Source organism: Heterodontus francisci, chromosome 18, assembly GCF_036365525.1.
Source record: "Heterodontus francisci isolate sHetFra1 chromosome 18, sHetFra1.hap1, whole genome shotgun sequence".
Taxonomy (NCBI): domain Eukaryota; kingdom Metazoa; phylum Chordata; class Chondrichthyes; order Heterodontiformes; family Heterodontidae; genus Heterodontus; species Heterodontus francisci.
This window is the reverse complement of record NC_090388.1, coordinates 46,153,719-46,178,264: the sequence shown is the minus strand read 5'-3', so window position 1 is coordinate 46,178,264 and position 24,546 is coordinate 46,153,719. Positions and strand designations below refer to the sequence as shown.

The 24,546-nt window shown below is 51.0% G+C and overlaps 1 protein-coding gene across 3 annotated transcripts in view; it reads left to right on the top strand.

Annotated features, from left to right (window-relative positions):
* The window catches only part of cecr2 (CECR2 histone acetyl-lysine reader), a 178,097-nt gene that overhangs the window by 140,587 nt on the left and 12,964 nt on the right, over window positions 1-24,546 (top strand). For all 3 annotated transcript variants that reach the window (XM_068050654.1, XM_068050653.1, XM_068050652.1), the window contains 2 exons: window positions 11,313-12,147; window positions 12,454-13,966. In XM_068050654.1, coding sequence (XP_067906755.1) covers window positions 11,313-12,147; window positions 12,454-13,966 — 2,348 coding nt within the window. The remainder of the gene's footprint in view (window positions 1-11,312; window positions 12,148-12,453; window positions 13,967-24,546) is intronic.

Genomic DNA, 24,546 nt, shown 5'->3' with positions numbered 1-24,546 from the left:
TGAGATATTCAGATCTTAAAGGGAAGTGCCTACCTAAACACAACTCCACTTTAGCAGCAGAATAATGCATGTTACATTACGTGGTGAAATGCTCTTGTCTTTATGACATAGTGTTTCATCTGATGTGAGCAATGGCACAGAGAATCCACTAGTTATGCATGAAATGAATAAAAGTTGATAAGATAGTATGCATTTGTTGTCACTCACACTGCTCATTCAACATGCTCTGATATCACATTATTTTATTTGTTTCAATCTTTATTTTATTTTTTTTTAATTTAGAGATACAGCACTGAAACAGGCCCTTCGGCCCACCGAGTCTGTGCCGACCAACAACCACCCATTTATACTAATCCTACAGTAATCCCATATTCCCTACTACATCCCCACCATTCTCCTACCACCTACCTGCACTAGGGGCAATTTACAATGGCCAATTTACCTATCAACCTGCAAGTCTTTGGCTGTGGGAGGAAACCGGAGCACCCGGCGGAAACCCATGCGGTCACAGGGAGAACTTGCAAACTCCTCACAGGCAGTACCCAGAACTGTACCCGGGTCGCTGGAGCTGAGAGGCTGTGGTGCTAACTACTGCGCTGTTTTATATTTATAAAACAAACAAATCAGGAATGAACGAGGAAAATTGCCATTTTTTCCCAAAATATGGAAGCTGAACAGTCCAATCACCCAAAATATTTTTCCAAATGTTGCTCTTCAGACAAGCCACTATTCACCAATAAAAGGGTTAAAAATGTTTGTTACATCAAGACACTTAAAATGATTGAAGTTGACTGTAAAACAATCTGTGTCTTTAAATATCTTCATGTCGAGGTTTTCATATGGAAGTCTCAGCCTTTCTGAAAAAAGTAGGGTTTGAGCTGATGTGCATCTCAGAGTTATTACCGTCAGCTGAAGAGGGATTAAAAACTGTACGTGCTGTTAAAATTCCTAAAATGTGGGAGTCTCAGCAAATACACAGTGGAGAATAAGCCAACACAAGCCTGTATAATTCTTAGTTGATTGTACAACAACTTGAAAGCAGGTCTTTCCTCAGCCTATAATAGTAATCGAGTCTTGGTACGGATAGGTGATAAGGGGTGGGGATGGTTCTCACTATTCGACCTCCCAACTGACCACAATTGTGTTTTGTAAAAGTGACGCTTTAGCCGCCGAGTGTCTTTAGGGTCACATAAACAGACATTGACAGGTTTTCTTGTAGATTTAAAACAAGAAGATTAACTTTATTGAACAATATTCATTTCCAGAAATGTTTACTAGCCTTAGTCAGTTGAGATCAGGCATAATCAGATACAGCACTGAACAGCCTTCGGCCCACCGAGTCTGTGCCGACCAACAACCACTCCATTTATACTAACCCTACAGTAATCCCATAATTCCCTACAACCTACCTGCACTAGAGGGCAAATTTACAATGTCCAATTTACCTATCAACCTGCAAGTCTTTGGCTGTGGGAGGAAACCGGAGCACCCGGCGAAAACCCACACGGTCAAGGGAGAACTTGCAAACTCCGCACAGGTAGTACCCAGAATCGAACCCGGGTCTCTGAGCTGTGAGGCTGTGGTGCTAAGCACTGCACCAGTCATGCACACGATCACTCTGACATGCACTGTCAAGAGAAGATAGATGGAAGGGTGCAAGGTGTGATTGGGGTTGTGGTTTACAGTAAACCTGTTGAATCTTCGAAAGTAGGACAGACTCTTTAAAGATGCAGGCCTGGTTTGTTTGTAGTCTTGACTTGTTAAGGTGATGTAGATTTCTGGTGGTTGAGATTTTCCGATTGGAGGTGGTGAGTCACTCTCAGTTCTCTACTGCAACAAGTTGAAGTGTAGAATTAGCAGCACGGCTCCTTCCTTGCCTGGCCGGACTTCTTTCCACAGCCACTGGCTGGACTACTTTTTCTGTGATGCTCTAATGATATCTCTCTCTCCTCTCCTCACACTCTCTCTCTCATTCCCCCTCACACTCTCTCTCTCACTCCCTCCCTCACACTCACTCTCTCACTCCCCCTCACACTCACTCTCTCACTCCCCCTCACACTCACTCTCTCACTCCCCCTCACACTCACTCTCTCACTTCCCCCTCACCACTCACTCTCATCACACCCCCTCACACTCACTCTCTCACCCCCCTCACACTCACTCTCTCACTCCCCCTCACACTCACTCTCTCACTCCCCCTCACACTCACTCTCTCACTTCCCCCTCACACTCACTCTCTCACTCCCCCTCACACTCACTCTCATCACTCCCCCTCACACTCACTCTCTCACTCCCCCCTCACACTCACTCTCTCACTCCCCCTCACACTCACTCTCTCACTCCCCCTCACACTCACTCTCTCACCCCCTCACACTCACTCTCTCACTCCCCTCACACTCACTCTCCACTCCCCCTCACACTCACTCTCTCACTCCCCCTCACACTCACTCTCTCACTCCCCCCTCACACTCACTCTCTCACTCCCCCTCACACTCACTCTCTCACTCCCCCTCACACTCACTCTCTCACTCCCCCTCACACTCACTCTCTCACTCCCCCTCACACTCACTCTCTCACTCCCCCTCACACTCACTCTCTCACTCCCCTCACACTCACTCTCTCACTCCCCCTCACACTCACTCTCTCACTCCCCCTCACACTCCTCTCTCACTCCCCACACTCACTCTCTCTCTCCCCTCACCTCACTCTCTCACTCCCCCTCACACTCACTCTCTCACTCCCCCTCACACTCACTCTCTCACTCCCCCTCACACTCACTCTCTCACTCCCCCTCACTCACTCTCTCACTCCCCCTCACACTCACTCTCTCACTCCCCCTCACACTCACTCTCTTCACTCCCCCTCATACTCACTCTCTCACTCCCCCTCACTCTCTCTTTCCCCCCCCTCACTCTCTCTTTCCCCCCCCTCACTCTCTCTTTCCCCCCCCTCACTCTCTCTTTCCCCCCCCTCACTCTCTCTTTCCCCCCCCTCACTCTCTCTTTCCCCCCCCTCATCTCTCTCTTTCCCCCCCCCTCACTCTCTCTTTCCCCCCCTCACTCTCTCTTCCCCCCCCTCACTCTCTCTTCCCCCCCCTCACTCTCTCTTTCCCCCCCCCTCACTCTCTCTTTCCCCCCCCCCTCACTCTCTCTTTCCCCCCCCACTCCACTCTCTCTTTCCCCCCCCTCACTCTCTCTTTCCCCCCCCCTCACTCTCTCTTTCCCCCCCCCTCACTCTCTCTTTCCCCCCCCTCACTCTCTCTTCCCCCCCCCTCACTCTCTCTTTCCCCCCCCCTCACTCTCTCTTTCCCCCCTCCTCACTCTCTTCCCCCTCCTCACTCTCTCTTCCCCCCCTCCTCACTCTCTCTTTCCCCCCCTCCTCACTCTCTCTTCCCCCCTCCTCACTCTCTCTTTCCCCCCTCACTCTCTCTTCCCCCCTCCTCACTCTCTTTCCCCCCCCTCACTCTCTCTTCCCCCCCCACCCTCACTCTCTTCCCCCCCTCACTCTCTTTCCCCCCCTCACTCTCTTTCCCCCCCCTCACTCTCTTTCCCCCCCCTCACTCTCTTTCCCCCCCCTCACTCTCTTTCCCCCCCCTCACTCTCTTCCCCCCCTCACTCTCTTCCCCCCCTCACTCTCTTCCCCCCCCCTCACTCTCTTTCCCCCCCCCTCACTCTCTTTCCCCCCCCTCACTCTCTTCCCCCCCTCACTCCTCTTCCCCCCCTCACTCTCTTTCCCCCCCCTCACTCTCTTTCCCCCCCCCTCACTCTCTTCCCCCCCTCACTCTCTTTCCCCCCCCTCACTCTCTTTCCCCCCCTCACTCTCTTTCCCCCCCCTCACTCTCTTTCCCCCCCCTCACTCTCTTCCCCCCCCTCACTCTCTCTTTCCCCCCCTCACTCTCTTTCCCCCCCCCTCACTCTCTTTCCCCCCCCCTCACTCTCTTTCCCCCCCCTCACTCTCTTCTCCCCCCCCCCTCACTCTCTTCTCCCCCCCCCCTCACTCTCTTCTCACCCCCCCCCTCACTCTCTTTCCCCCCCTCACTCACTCTTCCCCCCCCTCACTCTCTTCCCCCCCTCACTCTCTTCACTCCCCCCCTCACTCTCTTTCCCCCCCCTCACTCTCTTCTCCCCCCTCACTCTCTCTCACCCCCCTCACTCTCTCTTCCCCCTCCCCTCACTCTCTTCTCTCCCCCTCACCCACTCACTCTCTCTCCTCCCCTCACCACTCACTCACTCTCTCCCCTCACCCACTCACTCTCTCTCCCCCTTCACCCACTCACTCTCTCTCCCCCTCACCCTCACTCTCTCTCCCCCTCACCACTCACTCTCTCTCCCCTCACCACTCACTCTCTCTCCCCCTCACCCACTCACTCTCTCTCCCCCTCACCCACTCACTCTCTCTCCCCCTCACCCACTCACTCTCATCTCCCCCTCACCCACTCACTCTCTCTCCCCCTCACCCACTCACTCTCTCTCCCCCTCACCCACTCACTCTCTCTCCTCCCCCCTCACCACTCACTCTCTCTCCCCCTCACCCACTCACTCTCTCTCCCCCTCACCCCTCACTCTCTCTCCCCCTCACCCACTCACTCTCTCTCCCCCTCACCCACTCACTCTCTCTCCCCTCACCCACTCACTCTCTCCCCCCTCACCCACTCACTCTCTCTCTCCCCCTCACCCACTCACTCTCTCTCCCCCTCACCCACTCACTCTCTCTCCCCCTCACCCCCCACTCCCACCCTCTCTCGCCCCTCACCCACTCACTCTCTCTCCCCCTCACCCACTTCACTCCTCTCCTCCCCCTCACCCACATCACTCTCTCTCCCCCCCTCTACCCACCTCACTCTCTCCTCCCCTCACCCACTCACTCTCTCTCCCCCTCACACCACTCACTCTCTCTCCCCCTCACCCACTCACTCTCTCTCCCCTCACCCACTCTCTCTCTCTCCCCCTCACCCACTCAACTCTCTCTCCCCCTCACCCACTCACTCTCTCTCCCCGCTCACCCACTCACTCTCTCTCCCCCTCACCCACATCACTCTCTCTCCCCCTCAACACCACTCACTCTCTCTCTCCCCCTCACCCACTCACTCTCTCTCCCCCCTCACCCACTCACTTCTCTCTCCCCCTGCACCCACTCACTCTCTCATCCCCCTCACACCACTCACTCTCTCTCCCCCTCACCCACACTCTCTCTCTCTCCCCCTTCACCCACTTCACTCTCTCTCCCCCTCACCCACTCACTTCTCTCTCACCCTCTCCCCCCTCACCCACTCACTCTCTCTCCCCTCACCCACTCACTCTCTCTCCCCCTCACCCACTCACTCTCTCTCCCCCTCAACCCACTCACTCTCTCTCCCCCTCACCCACTCACTCTCTCTCTCTCCCCTCACTCCACTCACTCTCTCTCCCCCTCACCCACTCACTCTCTCTCCCCCTCACCCACTCACTCTCTCTCCCCCTCACCCACTCACTCTCTCTCCCCCTCACCCACTCACTCTCTCTCCCCCTCACCCACTCACTCTCTCTCCCCTCACCCACTCACTCTCTCTCCCCCTCACCCACTCACTCTCTCTCCCCTCACCCACTCACTCTCTCTCCCCCTCACCCACTCACTCTCTCTCCCCTCACCCACTCACTCTCTCTCTCCCCTCACCCCACTCACTCTCTCTCCCCCTCACCCACTCACTCTCTCTCTCCCCCTCACCCACTCACTCTCTCTCCCCCTCACCCACTCACTCTCTCTCCCCCTCACCCACTCACTCTCTCTCCCCCTCACCCACTCACTCTCTCTCCCCCTCACCCACTCACTCTCTCTCCCCCCTCACCCACTCACTCTCTCTCACCCCTCACCCACTCACTCTCTCTCTCCCCCTCACCCACTCACTCTCTCTCCCCCTCACCCCACTCACTCTCTCTCCCCCTCACCCACTCACTCTCTCTCCCCTCACCCACTCTCTCTCCCCCTCACCCACTCACTCTCTCTCCCCCTCACCCACTCACTCTCTCTCCCCTCACCCACTCACTCTCTCTCCCCCTCACCCACTCACTCTCTCTCTCCCCCTCACCCACTCACTCTCTCTCCCCCTCACCCACTCACTCTCTCTCCCCTCACCCTCACTCTCTCTCCCCCTCACCCACTCACTCTCTCTCCCCCTCACCCACTCACTCTCTCTCCCCCTCACCCACTCACTCTCTCTCCCCCTCACCCACTCACTCTCTCTCCCCCTCACCCACTCACTCTCTCTCCCCCTCACCCACTCACTCTCTCTCCCCCTCACCCACTCACTCTCTCTCCCCCTCACCCACTCACTCTCTCTCCCCCTCACACCACTCACTCTCTCTCCCCCTCACCCACTCACTCTCTCTCCCCCTCACCCTCACCTCACTCTCTCTCTCCCCCACCCTCACTCTCTCTCCCCTCACCCACTCACTCTCTCTCCCCTCACCCACTCACTCTCTCTCCCCCTCACCCACTCCACTCTCTCTCTCCCCCTCACCCACTCACTCTCTCTCCCCCTCACCCACTCACTCTCTCTCCCCTCACCCACTCACTCTCTCTCCCCCTCACCCACTCACTCTCTCTCCCCCTCACCCACTCACTCTCTCTCCCCCTCACCACTCACTCTCTCTCCCCCTCACCCACTCACTCTCTCTCCCCCTCACCCACTCACTCTCTCTCCCCCTCACCCACTCACTCTCTCTCCCCCTCACCCACTCACTCTCTCTCCCCCTCACCCACTCACTCTCTCTCCCCCTCACCCACTTCACTCTCTCTCCCCCTCACCCACTCACTCTCTCTCCCCCTCACCCACTCACTCTCTCTCCCCCTCACCCACTCACTCTCTCCCCTCACCCCTCACTCTCTCTCCCCCTCACCCACTCACTCTCTCTCCCCCTCACCCACTCACTCTCTCTCCCCCTCACCCACTCACTCTCTCTCCCCCTCACCCACTCACTCTCTCTCCCCCTCACCCACTCACTCTCTCTCCCCCTCACCCACTCACTCTCTCTCCCCCTCACCCACTCACTCTCTCTCCCCCTCACCCACTCACTCTCTCTCCCCTCACCCACTCACTCTCTCTCCACCCTCACCCACTCACTCTCTCTCCCCTCACCCACTCACTCTCTCTCCCCCCTCACCCACTCACTCTCTCTCTCCCCCTCACCCACTCACTCTCTCTCCCCCTCACCCACTCACTCTCTCTCCCCTCACCCACTCACTCTCTCTCCCCCTCACCCACTCACTCTCTCTCCCCCTCACCCACTCACTCTCTCTCCCCCTCACCCCACTCACTCTCTCTCCCCCTCACCCACTCACTCTCTCTCCCCCTCACCCACTCACTCTCTCTCCCCCTCACCCACTCACTCTCTCTCCCCCTCACCCACTCACTCTCTCTCCCCTCACCCACTCACTCTCTCTCCCCCTCACCCACTCACTCTCTCTCCCCCTCACCCACTCACTCTCTCTCCCCCTCACCACACCTCACTCTCTCTCCCCCTCACCCACTCACTCTCTCTCCCCCTCACCCACTCACTCTCTCTCCCCTCACCCACTCACTCTCTCTCCCCCTCACCCACTCACTCTCTCTCCCCCTCACCCACTCACTCTCTCTCCCCCTCACCCACTCACTCTCTCTCCCCCTCACCCACTCACTCTCTCTCCCCCTCACCCACTCACTCTCTCTCCCCCTCACCCACTCACTCTCTCTCCCCCTCACCCACTCACTCTCTCTCCCCCTCACCCACTCACTCTCTCTCCCCCTCACCCACTCACTCTCTCTCCCCCTCACCCACTCACTCTCTCTCCCCCTCACCCACTCACTCTCTCTCCCCCTCACCCACTCACTCTCTCTCCCCCTCACCCACTCACTCTCTCTCCCCCTCACCCACTCACTCTCTCTCCCCCTCACCCACTCACTCTCTCTCCCCCTCACCCACTCACTCTCTCTCCCCCTCACCCACTCACTCTCTCTCCCCCCTCACCCACTCACTCTCTCTCCCCCTCACCCACTCACTCTCTCTCCCCCTCACCCACTCACTCTCTCTCCCCCTCACCCACTCACTCTCTCTCCCCCTCACCCACTCACTCTCTCTCCCCCTCACCCACTCACTCTCTCTCCCCCTCACCCACTCACTCTCTCTCCCCCTCACCCACTCACTCTCTCTCCCCCTCACCCACTCACTCTCTCTCCCCCTCACCCACTCACTCTCTCTCCCCCTCACCCACTCACTCTCTCTCCCCCTCACCCACTCACTCTCTCTCCCCCTCACCCACTCACTCTCTCTCCCCCTCACCCACTCACTCTCTCTCCCCCTCACCCACTCACTCTCTCTCCCCCTCACCCACTCACTCTCTCTCCCCCTCACCCACTCACTCTCTCTCCCCCTCACCCACTCACTCTCTCTCCCCCTCACCCACTCACTCTCTCTCCCCTCACCCACTCACTCTCTCTCCCCCTCACCCACTCACTCTCTCTCCCCCTCACCCACTCACTCTCTCTCCCCCTCACCCACTCACTCTCTCTCCCCCTCACCCACTCACTCTCTCTCCCCCCTCACCCACTCACTCTCTCTCCCCCTCACCCACTCACTCTCTCTCCCCCTCACCCACTCACTCTCTCTCCCCCTCACCCACTCACTCTCTCTCCCCCTCACCCACTCACTCTCTCTCCCCCTCACCCACTCACTCTCTCTCCCCCTCACCCACTCACTCTCTCTCCCCCTCACCCACTCACTCTCTCTCCCCTCACCCACTCACTCTCTCTCCCCCTCACCCACTCACTCTCTCTCCCCCTCACCCACTCACTCTCTCTCCCCCTCACCCACTCACTCTCTCTCCCCCTCACCCACTCACTCTCTCTCCCCCTCACCCACTCACTCTCTCTCCCCCTCACCCACTCACTCTCTCTCCCCCTCACCCACTCACTCTCTCTCCCCCTCACCCACTCACTCTCTCTCCCCCTCACCCACTCACTCTCTCTCCCCCTCACCCACTCACTCTCTCTCCCCCTCACCCACTCACTCTCTCTCCCCTCACCCACTCACTCTCTCTCCCCCTCACCCACTCACTCTCTCTCCCCCTCACCCACTCACTCTCTCTCCCCCCTCACCCACTCACTCTCTCTCCCCCTCACCCACTCACTCTCTCTCCCCCTCACCCACTCACTCTCTCTCCCCCTCACCCACTCACTCTCTCTCCCCCTCACCCACTCACTCTCTCTCCCCCTCACCCACTCACTCTCTCTCCCCCTCACCCACTCACTCTCTCTCCCCTCACCCACTCACTCTCTCTCCCCCTCACCCACTCACTCTCTCTCCCCCTCACCCACTCACTCTCTCTCCCCCTCACCCACTCACTCTCTCTCCCCTCACCCACTCACTCTCTCTCCCCCTCACCCACTCACTCTCTCTCCCCCTCACCCACTCACTCTCTCTCCCCCTCACCCACTCACTCTCTCTCCCCCTCACCCACTCACTCTCTCTCCCCCTCACCCACTCACTCTCTCTCCCCCTCACCCACTCACTCTCTCTCCCCCTCACCCACTCACTCTCTCTCCCCCTCACCCACTCACTCTCTCTCCCCCTCACCCACTCACTCTCTCTCCCCCTCACCCACTCACTCTCTCTCCCCTCACCCACTCACTCTCTCTCCCCCTCACCCACTCACTCTCTCTCCCCCCTCACCCACTCACTCTCTCCCCTCTCCTCTCCCCCTCACCCACTCACTCTCTCTCCCCCTCACCCACTCACTCTCTCTCCCCCTCACCCACTCACTCTCTCTCCCCCTCACCCACTCACTCTCTCTCCCCCTCACCCACTCACTCTCTCTCCCCCTCACCCACTCACTCTCTCTCCCCCTCACCCACTCACTCTCTCTCCCCCTCACCCACTCACTCTCTCTCCCCCTCACCCACTCACTCTCTCTCCCCCTCACCCACTCACTCTCTCTCCCCCTCACCCACTCACTCTCTCTCCCCCTCACCCACTCACTCTCTCTCCCCCTCACCCACTCACTCTCTCTCCCCCTCACCCACTCACTCTCTCTCCCCCTCACCCACTCACTCTCTCTCCCCCTCACCCACTCACTCTCTCTCCCCTCACCCACTCACTCTCTCTCCCCCTCACCCACTCACTCTCTCTCCCCCTCACCCACTCACTCTCTCTCCCCCTCACCCACTCACTCTCTCTCCCCCTCACCCACTCACTCTCTCTCCCCCTCACCCACTCACTCTCTCTCCCCCTCACCCACTCACTCTCTCTCCCCCTCACCCACTCACTCTCTCTCCCCCTCACCCACTCACTCTCTCTCTCTCTCCCCCCTCACTCTCTCTCTCTCTCTCTCTCTCTCTCCCTCTCTCACTCTCTCTCACTCACTCACTCTCCCCCTCCTCACTCACTCACTCTCTCCCCCCTCACTCACTCACTCTCACACTCTCCCCCCCCTCACTCACTCACTCTCTCACTCTCTCTCCCCCTCCTCACTCACTCTCTCCCCCTCACTCACTCTCTCTCTCTCTCTCTCTCCCTCTCTCATCCTCACTAACTCACTCTCTCCATGGGGTTACTTTCTAAGATCGCAATTCTGCATGAGCATTTCTGATAGCTGACACATGTTTTCTCTAATATCCGAGCAAAATACTGCAGCTGCTGGAACTCTGAAATGAGAACAGAAAGTGCTGGAAATACTCAGTACGTCTGGCAGCATCTGTGTATAGAGAAACTTGAGTTATCATTTTAGGACGTATCAGAATAGATGAATGGTCACAGTCCTGAAACATTAACACTGTTTCTCTCTATACAGATACTGCCAGACCTGCTGAGTATTTCTGGCACTTTCTGTTGTCACGTGGTTTTTCTCCCCTGGTGTGAACACACAATGGCCCAGGATGTGCAATCCATGGCCACCTATTAATGTCTGGATGAGTATAATCCTGTGATGATGTGGCGACTTCACACCTTCTTTGTTTCAAAAGAACCCATTCAATTCAGGAATGTCTCTTGATGGTTTCAGGATGGGTGTAATTGGCACCTCTTGGCCTCGAATATATCCTTTTGTCCTTAATATACAACGTGGCAGTGTTTGAATACACAGGTGGCCATCTTTTGCAGCATTGTCCACCTTTTTTTAAAAAGTAAAGTCAATTTTCAAAAGTCCACCTTGAGTAAGGTTCATATCTTAAAAGTAGGAATATTGTATGTCTTTACTGGGCATGAACGGTCTGTTTTTCCAAATGACTTGAAAAATAGTATGTGAACTTGTTGATCTTTTTTGAGAAATGGAAGTAGTTTTACTATTTTTTTTTTAAATTACAGCATCAGGTGACTGTGAATGAACATCAGGGGCCCCGGATGATGGGACCTGGCAATAAAACAGCTTATGTCGGACCAGTACATGGACCTTCTCTCGGCCCTAGACCCCCATCAATGCCGCCTGGAACTGTGAGTGCTCCACCTCAGGAAGGAAGTATGTACCCAAGCCAACCATTTCAATCAGGATATACAGCACACTGCCTGGAGGGGCCAGTTCATCGGCCAAACTCTGATTTTCAGGGGAGGCATGTGTACAACCCATATGGTCATCCTAATGGCCCACGTCATGGACCTCGTCATGTATGGAATGGCAATATTGATGGTTCAATTGAAAGACCTTTAGGACCCATTGACAAAAATCCACTGGTTGGTCCAGGCCAGTCCCCACAGTCACAGCATCACCCATTTCCCCAAATGGTGGACCAGAATCTAATGAGACCATCTGTGCCGCTCAATCACTGGCCAGATCAGCCAGGTCGTCTACCTCATAATGGGCCTCCAGGCTATCCTAGACTTCCTAATTCACCTCAAACGCCTAATATACAGAGAATGCCTCCTCCTTTCCTGAGACCTCCACATCAAGGACTCCACATTGATTCTATGCTGTCTAGTCCAGAGATGATTGCAATGCAGCAACTTTCTGCCCCTGTCTGTCCACCGGGGCATTCTTCACCTTATCTTTCTGGCCCTCATGCACCAGCACCACAACAACAGCATGCTGGAGCCCAGCAGCATATCTCTAGCATGCAGCCTCATAAACAAGCAGTGGAGGACAGAGTTGATTCATTGGGAACGTCACAGGATACTCAGATGGCAGGAAATATTGATGAAACTCAAGGTAAATGTACTCGCATGTCCAACGCTGAAAGTCCGCAGATCAACCATTAATTTTGTAAAATGTACCTTTCTAATGGTGTTTATAATAGAAGTTAAATATGAATTAATTATGTTTCCTCCTAATCACCATTCTCTTTCCTTTACAAATGTTTTAAGTTTGTTTATTATGCATATATTCCCAAAGAGGAGTAGAACCAATTGATATGGGATGGAATCACCCTAGTGATTCTCTTTCCTGAAAGGGCTTGAGATTGAAAATCTACATGTGGTGATTGATACTGAATGTAATTTGTTTATCCTTGAACAGAAACTGAGCCAATCAAAAACACATCAACCACAGGGGAGCAAAAACAGCAATACACAGAATCAGGAATCTCACCTTCAGTTACCAAACAGACCACACCGCAGCTCTCTGAAGGCAACATCAAGCCGAATTCAACCAATTTTACTGAACCAGGCACAAGTGAGAGTCAAAGTAATGGGTTGGGATCCATTAAACGTGAAGACGAAGACACAAACAGCATTAAATTGGAAGATATTAGCTGTTCAGTTGTAAAGACACACAAAGAGCCAAACAAACAAATTCCTGATTCAAAAAAAAGGGCTGTAAAGAGCAGGGCAAAGAATAATAAGAAAATCAGTGGCAGAGTGGGCAGAGAGAAAAAAGTTAAAAATCAAATTGAAGCTGAGGTCAAGGTCCAGAATGATAACCTAGTCAACCAAAGTGTCCCCAACTCCGTCCATTACACTGAATCTTCAGACCAATTGGCTTCCACTAGTTCACTGAACACAAATGAGGATTCTGTAAAAAATGCCAACAGTTTAACGCAAGGCAAACAAGGAAATAATAATGGAACTAATCCTGGGATGATGGGAATGATGACACACACACAGTATGGACATAACCCAGACTACTCAGTTGCAGGTCAGTATGGTATGGCTCGTGGTTGCAGACCCTTCGGAAGAGGCATGGGTGGACCCCAGCCATTCACAAACCGGCAGACTTTTCCTAATCCAAACTTTTCTCAACAGTTGCCAGCAGGGATCTACCCTGCATATCAGCACCAAGTCCAATGTTATCCATATGCTTCTCAGCAACAAATTCAATCACCATATCACCAATATCAACATCCTCATTATTACACTTACCCTCAAGGGCAAGGTTATCATACAGAGGACTGGCCCCAAGCCCTATCACCGACAGGCCATCATCTCCAGCAGTCTAGACATTTGTCAGTACATAATAGAAATGGGAAAACACCAGGGCCTGGTATTCCATTGCAAGGTTCGGAAGGGTCATCTGATAGTCATACATCAGCAAATGCAATGCAGGAAGGGATGAATGGAAACTCTAAAGAAAACAAAGACACGGGCCAGGGGACCAGCAATATGTCACACACTATAAAAGATGAAAAATTGGATAAAGAGCAGGAAAGGCCTGAAAGTCCAAAGGAAATCCTGGATTTAGACAGTCATAATGCTGCTGCTAAAAGACAAAATGCACAGCCTGTAAGTGGACTGATATACAGGGGACCTGGAATGCATCCAGGGATCCAAGCTCCCCATGGTATTCTTTCGCATTCATCTATCTATACAGCTCAATCTACATCTCCTTTTAACACGAACCCTTATGCAACTCGGCGACCTCCTCACTCCATGTTGGGGGCTACACGTCATCGTATCCCACATCATCAGATAAATGGCCAGCCACAAGCCAGAATGCCTTTGTACAATCGATCTGATGAAAGAATGGGTCAGTATCATATGATGATGCAGCAACAGGGAATTAGACCACCAGAAGATCCTTACAATATAAGAAGGTAAGACAAGTGACTTGCATGTTCTTTTTGTTTTTGTAAATGTGGGATTCCTTTTTTTAACGTTTGAAATAAATGTAACAAGCCTAGTTCCATTCAGGATGCAGTGCTTTCAATTTTTAAATTGGCTTCCTAAAAATATTCTAACTAAACAAACAAATCAATTAGATAATTGTTGGTCTTGTGCCTGGCCTATTGTAAATTTAATAATATAACTAAATGGAATTTGGGATCACTTTTCCAAAGATGCAATAATACAGACTTCTTAAAGATAACTTTGAGATGCTTTCATTAGGCTAGACTTCTTTTAATACATATATTTCTGTAAATACAGTATATAAAAACACACTTAGTGCAAATGCAAAATTTATCGCAGTCAATTTGTATTTTTATAAAGTTCTCCGATAAAATATGAAACATAACCTTTTTTAAAAATGATCTTCAAACAATTAGGACGTAAATGTAGTGGGCATGATCAAGAAGTTTGCAGGTGACACAAAGATTGGCCGTGTGGTAGATAGCGAGGAGGATAGCTTAAGGCTACAGGAAGATATTGATGGTTTGGCCAGATGGGCAGAAAAGTGGCAAATGGAATTCAACCTGGAGAAGCGTGAGGTGATGCATTTGGGGAGGTCAAACAAGGCAAAGGAACACATGATTAATGGGAAAATACTGAGAGGTTTAGAGGAGGTGAGAAACCTTGGAGTAAATGTCCACAGATCCCTGAAGGTAGCAGGACAGGTCGATTAAGGTGGTTAAGAAGACATAGAATCTTTTCCTTTATTAGTCGAGGTATAGAATATTAAGAGCAGGGAGGTTAAGCTGAAACGGTATAAATCATTGATTAAGCCACAACTTGAGTACTGTGTGCAGTTCTGGTCACCACATTGCAGAAAGGATGTAATTGCACTTGAGAGGGTACAGAGGAGATTTATGAGGATGTTGCCAGGACTGGAAAAATGCAGCTATGATGAAAGATTGGATAGGCTGGGGTTATTCTCCTTGGAACAGAGAAGGCTGAGAGGAGATTTGATTGAAATGTACAAAATTTTGAGGGGCCTGGATAGAGTGGAGGTGAATTGCCTATTTACCTTAGCAGAGAGGTCAGTGACCTAGGGGGCATAGATTTAAGGTGATTGGTAGAAAGATTAGAGGGGAGATGAGGAAAAGTTTTTTCACCCAGAGGCTGTTGGGGATCTGGAACTCACTGCCTGAAAGGGTAGTTGAGGCAGAAACCCTCAACTCATTCAAAAGAAGTCTGGATGTGCATCTCAAGTGCCGAAATCTGCAGGGCTATGGACCAAATGCTGGAAGGTGGGATTAGAACGGGTGGAACGTTTTTCGGCTGGCACAGACACAATGGGTCAAGTGGCCCCTTTCTGTGCTGTAATCATTCAATGATTCTATGAAACAATGCTGGGCTTTGTCTTAATTACAAGATAAGACCTAACTATGCTTTGTGTTTGCAATTCCCTTACACAGTTCCTCTTATGGGAGGGAAGTAATAGGGAATTGTTAAAACAGCACAAGAAGATGCAGTCTCAATAACTGTTGAGTAAAATTATATTGTTTAGTGAAATGTTAGAATGAGCTGTTAGAACTGCAATGAAAAGTTTATTTTTTTTGAGTCCCAGTCACTTAATGTAATTAAATAAACTGGAGCTCTTGGTTGAATGAAATTGTGAAGTTTAGCACCCTATTAAATTTTGACTACAAATTAATTTTACCTTTTTTAAAAAAAAATGCTAAGGCATTTTCTAATTGTCTTATTGAATAATGATTTTACCCTATTCATACTCTGATGAGAGACAGTCTATTCATGTTGAAACTCTTGGCTTAATATTGCTGTAGGAAGTTTCAAGATTTATGGTTCTGTGCAGGGAAAAAAATGGCCACAAGCCTTTCATTTAATGCTGCACCACACTGCAGTTTGATACTCGTCAGACTTTGATTGTCAAAAGGTGTGCTTGACACTAGATTTGGGTAGCTGAGTGAAGACAGATCAAAGTGAGGACTAGGACAGGCCAGTGTTATTGCATTGATGGGACTTGATTGGCCCAATTGCCTGTTTCTGTGCTGTATCATTCTGATTCATTGCTATACTCCAGCACCATCCTAAGTAATGAGTTCTGAGCAGTAAACTTAGAAGCACTGTGCTGCAGTAAGGTAACAGCATCTTCTGAGGAGGACTTGATTCTCTTAGGCCAAGAGTCACATTCCCAAGTTGTCGCATGAGAGCAACATGAGCAGACAACAATGTGCATATATGATATTGGAGTGTAAAGTTGTTAACCGGGGAAAGATTTTCTTATAAAAGATTCTTGTGATCACGATTGATTCATATAGACCATGAAGCGTTGAGACCCTAGTCTGTGCTGAAATAGATTATCTCGTCTGGCACAGTCTTTAGCATGCCTGAGACGATGAAGGAAAAATAAGCGAAGGCTCTAATTCCTGATTGCCATCCAATGATTTCTGTTGGATGGAGCTCATGTGCAAATGTTGGATGAGCATAAAAGGAGATTTGGTTGTGACTTCCCTTATCTTTCACCTCCCCCATCCCATCTGTTCAAGCTCAGGCATAAAGAACGGCCACTTGGGTGAAGTACAAGAAGGCTGCCAGTTACTGTATAATGATATAATATAATTGTAAAAAGTCAAAATTTTTCTACCCGACAGGGTATGTAATGCTCCTCTTCTAAGGAGACATTATTGGCCACTTCAAAATTGTGGTTACACAGCACAAGGGTATCTAAATGCCTGTAAGCTGGACAAAATACCAGAGGATCACTACTGAGAAATTCATCTTCCCCACAATTTGGTGCCTTTAGGGGAGAATGGGGAGGGGGTTAGGTGGAACAGAAATGTCATTACCTTACTTCAACCTCCCAAATACCCTTCTGATTTCGAGGAGTACAAAAGTATGGAACTGATAGAGCATTAAGATATGTAAATTAATAGTGGTGCAGAAGACTGGTATATTCTTTTGGGCCTCCTTATCTCGAGAGACAATGGATACGCGCCTGGAGGTGGTCAGTGGTTTGTGAAGCAGCGCCTGGAGTGGCTATAAAGGCCAATTCTGGAGTGACAGGCTCTTCCACAGGTGCTGCAGAGAAATTTGTTTGTTGGGGCTGTTGCACAGTTGGCTCTCCCCTTGCGCCTCTGTCTTTTTTCCTGCCAACTACTAAGTCTCTTCGACTCGCCACAATTTAGCCCTGTCTTTATGGCTGCCCGCCAGCTCTGGCGAATGCTGGCAACTGACTCCCACGACTTGTGATCAATGTCACACGATTTCATGTCGCGTTTGCAGACGTCTTTATAACGGAGACATGGACGGCCGGTGGGTCTGATACCAGTGGCGAGCTCGCTGTACAATGTGTCTTTGGGGATCCTGCCATCTTCCATGCGGCTCACATGGCCAAGCCATCTCAAGCGCCGCTGACTCAGTAGTGTGTATAAGCTGGGGATGTTGGCCGCTTCAAGGACTTCTGTGTTGGAGATATAGTCCTGCCACCTGATGCCAAGTATTCTCCGAAGGCAGCGAAGATGGAATGAATTGAGACGTCGCTCTTGGCTGGCATACGTTGTCCAGGCCTCGCTGCCGTAGAGCAAGGTACTGAGGACACAGGCCTGATACACTCGGACTTTTGTGTTCCGTGTCAGTGCGCCATTTTCCCACACTCTCTTGGCCAGTCTGAACATAGCAGTGGAAGCCTTACCCATGCGCTTGTTGATTTCTGCATCTAGAGACAGGTTACTGGTGATAGTTGAGCCTAGGTAGGTGAACTCTTGAACCACTTCCAGAGCGTGGTCGCCAATATTGATGGATGGAGCATTTCTGACATCCTGCCCCATGATGTTCGTTTTCTTGAGGCTGATGGTTAGGCCAAATTCATTGCAGGCAGACGCAAACCTGTCGATGAGACTCTGCAGGCATTCTTCAGTGTGAGATGTTAAAGCAGCATCGTCAGCAAAGAGGAGTTCTCTGATGAGGACTTTCCATACTTTGGACTTCGCTCTTAGACGGGCAAGGTTGAACAACCTGCCCCCTGATCTTGTGTGGAGGAAAATTCCTTCTTCAGAGGATTTGAACGCATGTGAAAGCAGCAGGGAGAAGAAAATCCCAAAAAGTGTGGGTGTGAGAACACAGCCCTGTTTCACACCACTCAGGATAGGAAAGGGCTCTGATGAGGAGCCACCATGTTGAATTGTGCCTTTCATATTGTCATGGAATGAGGTGATGATACTTAGTAGCTTTGGTGGACATCCGATCTTTTCTAGTAGTCTGAAGAGACCACGTCTGCTGACGAGGTCAAAGGCTTTGGTGAGATCAATGAAAGCAATGTAGAGGGGCATCTGTTGTTCACGGCATTTCTCCTGTATCTGACGAAGGGAGAACAGCATGTCAATAGTCGATCTCTCTGCACGAAAGCCACACTGTGCCTCAGGGTAGACGCGCTCGGCCAGCTTCTGGAGCCTGTTCAGAGCGACTCGAGCAAAGACTTTCCCCACTATGCTGAGCAGGGAGATTCCACGGTAGTTGTTGCAGTCACCGCGGTCACCTTTGTTTTTATAGAGGGTGATGATGTTGGCATCGCGCATGTCCTGGGGTACTGCTCCCTCGTCCCAGCACAGGCATAGCAGTTCATGTAGTGCTGAGAGTATAGCAGGCTTGGCACTCTTGATTATTTCAGGGGTAATGCTGTCCTTCCCAGGGGCTTTTCCGCTGGCTAGGGAATCAATGGCATCACTGAGTTCCGATTTGGTTGGCTGTATGTCCAGCTCATCCATGACTGGTAGAGGCTGGGCTGCATTGAGGGCAGTCTCAGTGACAGCATTCTCCCTGGAGTACAGTTCTAGGTAGTGCTCAACCCAGCGGTCCATCTGTTTGCGTTGGTCAGTGATTATGTCCCCCGATTTAGATTTGAGGGGGGTGATCTTCTTGATGGTTGGCCCAAGAGCTCTCTTCATGCCATCATACATTCCTCTGATGTTTCCGGTGTCTGAGGCCAGCTGAATATGACTGCATAGGTGTTGCCAGTAGTCGTTTGCGCAACGCCTAGCTGTTCTTTGTGCAGTACTTCTGGCTGCTTTAAGTGCTGCGGATGTTAAATCGCTGGGGGCTTTCTTGTAGTTCAAAAGTGCAATGCGCTTAGCGGCTATGACAGGTTCCAGCTCTTCATTATGAGATTGAAACCAGTCTGCATTTCTCTTCGCACTTTTGCCGTAGGTGGTCAAAGCTGACTCATAGATGGCGTCTCTGATGTGGGCCCACTTGGTCTCAGCATCCCCTGTGGGAGTGTTTTGAAGGGCTGTTACAAGTGAATTTAGAAATTTTTGTAACAGCTGTGGGTGAGAAATTCTGCTCGTGTTGATGCGCGGGTGGATCTTCTGCTTGGAATGATGCAACTTCTTTGGTCTGAGTCTAACCTTGCTGCACACCAGGGAGTGGTCGGTGTCGCAGTCCGCACTGTGGAAGCTGCGTGTGATTTGAACACTGTTTAAGGCGGCTCGCCTTGTGACAATGAGGTCTAGCTGGTGCCAACGACGTGATCTTGGGTGCCTCCATGAAACCTGGTGACAGGGTTTAGTGTGAAAGAACGAGTTGGTGATGCAGAGGTTATGATAGGTACACAACTCAAGCAGTCTCTGCCCGTTCTCATTCATCCTTCCAACGCCATAGCGCCCAAGGCAGGAGGGCCATGAGTCATGGTCGGCCCCAACCCTGGCATTAAAGTCCCCCAGCAGGAATAGGTGTTCGGTGTTGGGGATGCTGCTAATGATGTTATGGAGTTGTTCATAGAACTGGTCTTTAGCTTCAGGTGCGGAACAGAGTGTTGGAGCATAGATGCTGAGTAGGTGTACTGGACCAGAGGTGGTGAGCAGTCGGATGGACAGTATGCGTTCCGAGCCATTTGAGGGAGGCTCTATCATGCTGAGCAAGGAGTTTCTGATGGCGAAGCCCACTCCATGCTGTCTTGGTTCTTCAGGATCCCTGCCCTGCCAGAAGAAGGTGTAGTCTTGCTCTGCTAGAGAGCCACTCGCGGGGAGGCGAGTCTCCTGAAGTGCTGCAATGTCCACATTGAGTCTACTGAGCTCGTTGTTAATGATGGCGGTCTTCCGAGAATCGTTGATTTGTGTAAGGTCTTCCGACAGGCCAGGACACATAGTTCTGACGTTCCAGCTTGCAAAGCGAAGGGCTGGTACCTTCTTTCCTTTTTTCATGTTGTTTGGTGCGGTGTATCAGTCCACTTTTCGGGCAATGACCCTGAGCTCCAAGCACCCATTGAAGCAGGCAGACTGTGGCGGGACAGAACCTTATTGACCGGGGGCTGCCCGGTTTGAGGCGGGCGGTAGCTGTCCAGTGAGGTGCAATGACCTCTCCCACCGACAAAGGCAACCCGTGGCGCCCAGTTTCTACGCCAATTTATCTGGACTTATAACCCGTAACTGCTGCCTTCCGTGTTGTTTCAGTCGCTGTGAGGCAACTATGGAGTGACCTCTCCATGGCGCATGCCTGGGCAAATTTATGGAGGTTGAGAGTTGCCCAGTCGTCAAAACCCCCCTCTCGGCCTTTCTGGTGGGGTCCAAAGGAGTGCAGGACACGACGTTTGGCACCAGTATGTCTGCAGGAACTGCCGGAAACATGCCAAAGGTGACACATGACCGCCTACGGGGTTCCGCTACGGATTTTCTGTTAGGGTTTACTCCCTTAGCCTTGGTCTCTCCCGAGACGCCCACAAGGCAGTGGGGTTGTTGGGGCCCCTACACAGGTGTAGGATGGTGCCGGTGGGAGGAGGGGATGCAAGGGGGAGGGGTAGAGGGAGGGGGTGGGGGGGGGGGTGCAGGGGAAGGGGGTGCGGGGTGAAGATGGTGCGAGGGGGGGGCGGGCTGGGACGGGGTTGTGAGGGGGTGAGCTGAGAGGGTGGAGCAGGGAAGGGGACGGGGGTGGAAGGGGGGTAAAGGGGGGGGGGGAGGGGGGGTGGAATCTGGTGCAGGTAATAAGCCATTTCCTCAGTGCCCACCATCGACGTCCGGAAAGCTCATCCACGTCCTTCGGGAGGTGAAGCATCATTTGGCAGACTTAGAGGTGATTACATTTGCTAAGGGTTTTTTTTGCAGTGGTTTAAATAAAGGCATGCAGCATTGCCGACAGTGCGCTGCAGATGCTCTCCGAGCCATCTCCCGCGGGCGCTTTGAAGTTGCGGCCGGGGGGGCCGTTCGTGGATGTTTTGGGTGTTCGGGGCACCTTTTCCCAGGACTTCTCTCGGGTCCCGCAGCTCCTTCTTCACCTCAATGGACTTACCGCATGCCGTGGCTGCAGACACTCTGGACTGTGAAGACAGCAGGATCGGAGATTAAAGTATCGGCAGCTGTTCTCGTCAGTTTCATCCGGATCAATTTCATTGAGAAAACAAAGAGCAGGTGTGGCTGGGGGAGGGCAGTGGGCCCAGGTAACATACACTGAACTAACTGTTAACTTTTAGATAGGGCTAAAATGAACTGATTTAAAGACTGGTATATGGCTTGATAGAATTGAGTATTGCTACAATTGACCATCTCTGAAAATGCTCTGATGTATTTCAGTATCCTGTGGAGTGCTGGGAGTAAACTAGAACAGAGTGCTGTCTGGAGCTTAATAGATTTTGATCCATCTAAACTACTTAGGAATGCACTGAAAAATATTAGTTCATTTTACGTTTTATTATTCATTCAATGGCAAGGCCAGTATTTATTGTCCGTCCCTAATTGCCCTTGAGAAGGTGGTAGTGAGCTGCTGCCTTGAACCACTGCAGTCTGTGTGGTGTCGTTACACCCAAAGTGCTGTTAGGGAGTTCCAAGATTTTGATTCAGTGACGATGAAGAAATTATATCTTTCCAAGTCAGGATGGTGTGCAACTTGGAAGGGAAATTGCAGGTGATGGTATTTCCATGTGCCTGCAGCCCTTGTTCTTCTCGGTGATAGAGGTCGCAGGTTTGAAACGTGCTGTCGAAGAAGCCCTGGCTAGTTGCCACAATGCATGTTGTAGATGGTACACACTGCTGCCACTGTGCACCAGTGGTAGAGGGAGTGAATGTTTCAGGTGGTGGATGGGATGCCAGTCAAGCTGGCTGTTTTGTCTTGGATGGTTTCAAGCTACTTAAGTGTTTGTGGAACTTCACTCATCCAGGCAATTGCAGCATATTCCATTACACTCCTGACTCGTGCCTTGTAGATGGTGGAAATGCTGTGGGGAGGTGGGTCACTCGCTGCAGAGTACCCAGCCTCTGACCTGTTGTAGCCACGGTATTTATGTGGCCGGTCCAGTTAAGCTTCTGATTCAATAGTGACCCCTTGGATGTTGATGGTGGGGTATTCAACAATGGTAGTGCTGTTGAATGTCAAGAGGAGATGGTTAGGCTTTCTCTTGTTGGAGATGGTCATTGCTTGGCACTTGAGTGCCGTGAATATTAGTTGCCACCTGAATGTTGTTCAAACCTGAATGCTGTCCATGTCTTGCCGCATACACGCATGGACTGCTTCATTATCTGAGGATTTGTGGATGGTACTGAACACTCTGCAAACATCAGCGAACATTTCCACTTCTGACTCTATAATGGAAGGTCATTAATGAAGGAGCTGAAGGTGGTTGGGGCTAGGATGATGTCCTGGGCTGAAATGAATAGTCTCCAACAACCACAGCTCCAACCAGTGGTGAGTTTTCCTCTGATTCCTATTGATTTAAATTTTACTAGAAGGCCTTAACGCCACACTTTGTCAAATGTTGCCTTGATGTCAAGGGCAGTCACTGTCGCCTTACCTCTGGAATTCAGCTGTTTTGTCCATGTTTGAACCAAGGCTTTAATTAGGTCAGGAGCTGAGAGGTCCTCGTGGAATCCAAACTTGGCACCAGTGAGCAGGTTATTGATGAGTAGCACTGTTGATAACTTCCATTTGCTTTGCTGATGTTTGAGAATAGCCTTGGGCAGTAATTGGCCAGATTGAATTCGTCCTGCTTTTTGTGGACAGGACATACCTGGGAAATATTCGACGTTGTCAGGTAGATAGCTGTGCTGTAGCTGTACTGGAACAGCTTGGCTAGGGGCGTAGCTAGTTCTGGAGCACAAGTCTTCACTAGAGCCATAGCCTTTGCTATATCCAGTGCGCTCAGCCATTTCTTGATATCACATGGATTGAATCGAATTGGCTGACGTATGGCTTCTGTGATGCTGGGGACCTCCAGAGATGGCTGAGATAGATCATCTACTCAGCTCTTTTGGCTGTAGATGATTGGAAACACTTCAACCTTGACTGTGATGTGATGTGTTAACAGAGCTAAATAACCAGATTATTTGAAGTAGCAACTATACAAGCTAATAAAGAAACAAAAAACCATTTACCTTTTTGCTCCCAGCCACGAAAAGCAGAACTCAACTGCTAAGTTTTCCCACTAACTTTATTTACCAAATCAACCCAGGGACAATATGTGATCTCAGCCCAATTACAAACTCTTCCTATAAATACTGTAACAAAGAAAGGGTCTCAGTGTTGAATTTTGCATGTTCGTTGGTTTCTTTTTGCCAGTTCTAAAGCTTGTATTCAAATTACTGTGGTTTTCTAGCCTTGTAATTTCTGTTCATTAAATAACCTAATTTCTTGCTTTCATTAACACACACTAAAGTAAAATAAGATGGCTATTTCAAGGAATATAAATTTTAAAAATGGGTAGATGTTAAAATAAGGAAATTGATGGAGCATTGAGTTTGAATACTCTCTTTTCAGTGATCAGTACTACTGGTAGGGAAGTCAAGTGTATGTCTCTAATTGGAGGATTCTGTGTAAAATTAGTTTTCCTCATTTCCATCTAGTTCCCAGTGGATGCAAGTCTTCATTATATTATAAAACTCCTATATTTGGAAACTTGTTGGCAATTTCAGTCCGAGACACCTTGGGGGTGGCTGAAATGAGAAGCGGTTATGGTGTTCTAGAGCAGTAGAGGTACACTTCAGGGGTAGAACAAAGAACAGTACAGCACAGGAACAGGCCATTCGGCCCTCCAAGCCAGCGCCGATCTTGATGCCTGCCGAAACTAACACCTTCCGCACTTCCGGGGCCCATATCCCTGTATTCCCTTCCTATTCATATATTTGTCAAGATGTCTCTTAAACGTCGCTATCGTATCTGCTTCCACCACCTCCCCTGGCAGCAAGTTCCAGGCACTCACCACCCTCTGTGTAAAAAAGCTTGCCTCGCACATCCCCTCTAAACTTTGCCCCTCACACCTTAAACCTATGTCCCCTAGTAACTGACTCTTCCACCCTGGGAAAAAGCTTCTGACTATCCACTCTGTCCATGCCGCTCATAACTTTGTAAACCTCTATCATGTCGCCCCACCACCTCCGTCGTTCCAGTGAAAACAATCCGAGTTTTTCCAACCTCTCCTCATAGCTAATGCCCTCCAGACCAGGCAATATCCTGGTAAACCTCCTCTGTACCCTCTCCAAAGCCTCCACGTCCTTCTGGTAGTGTGGCGACCAGAATTGCACGCAATGTTCCAAGTGTGGCCTAACTAAGGTTCTGTACAGCTGCAACATGACTTGCC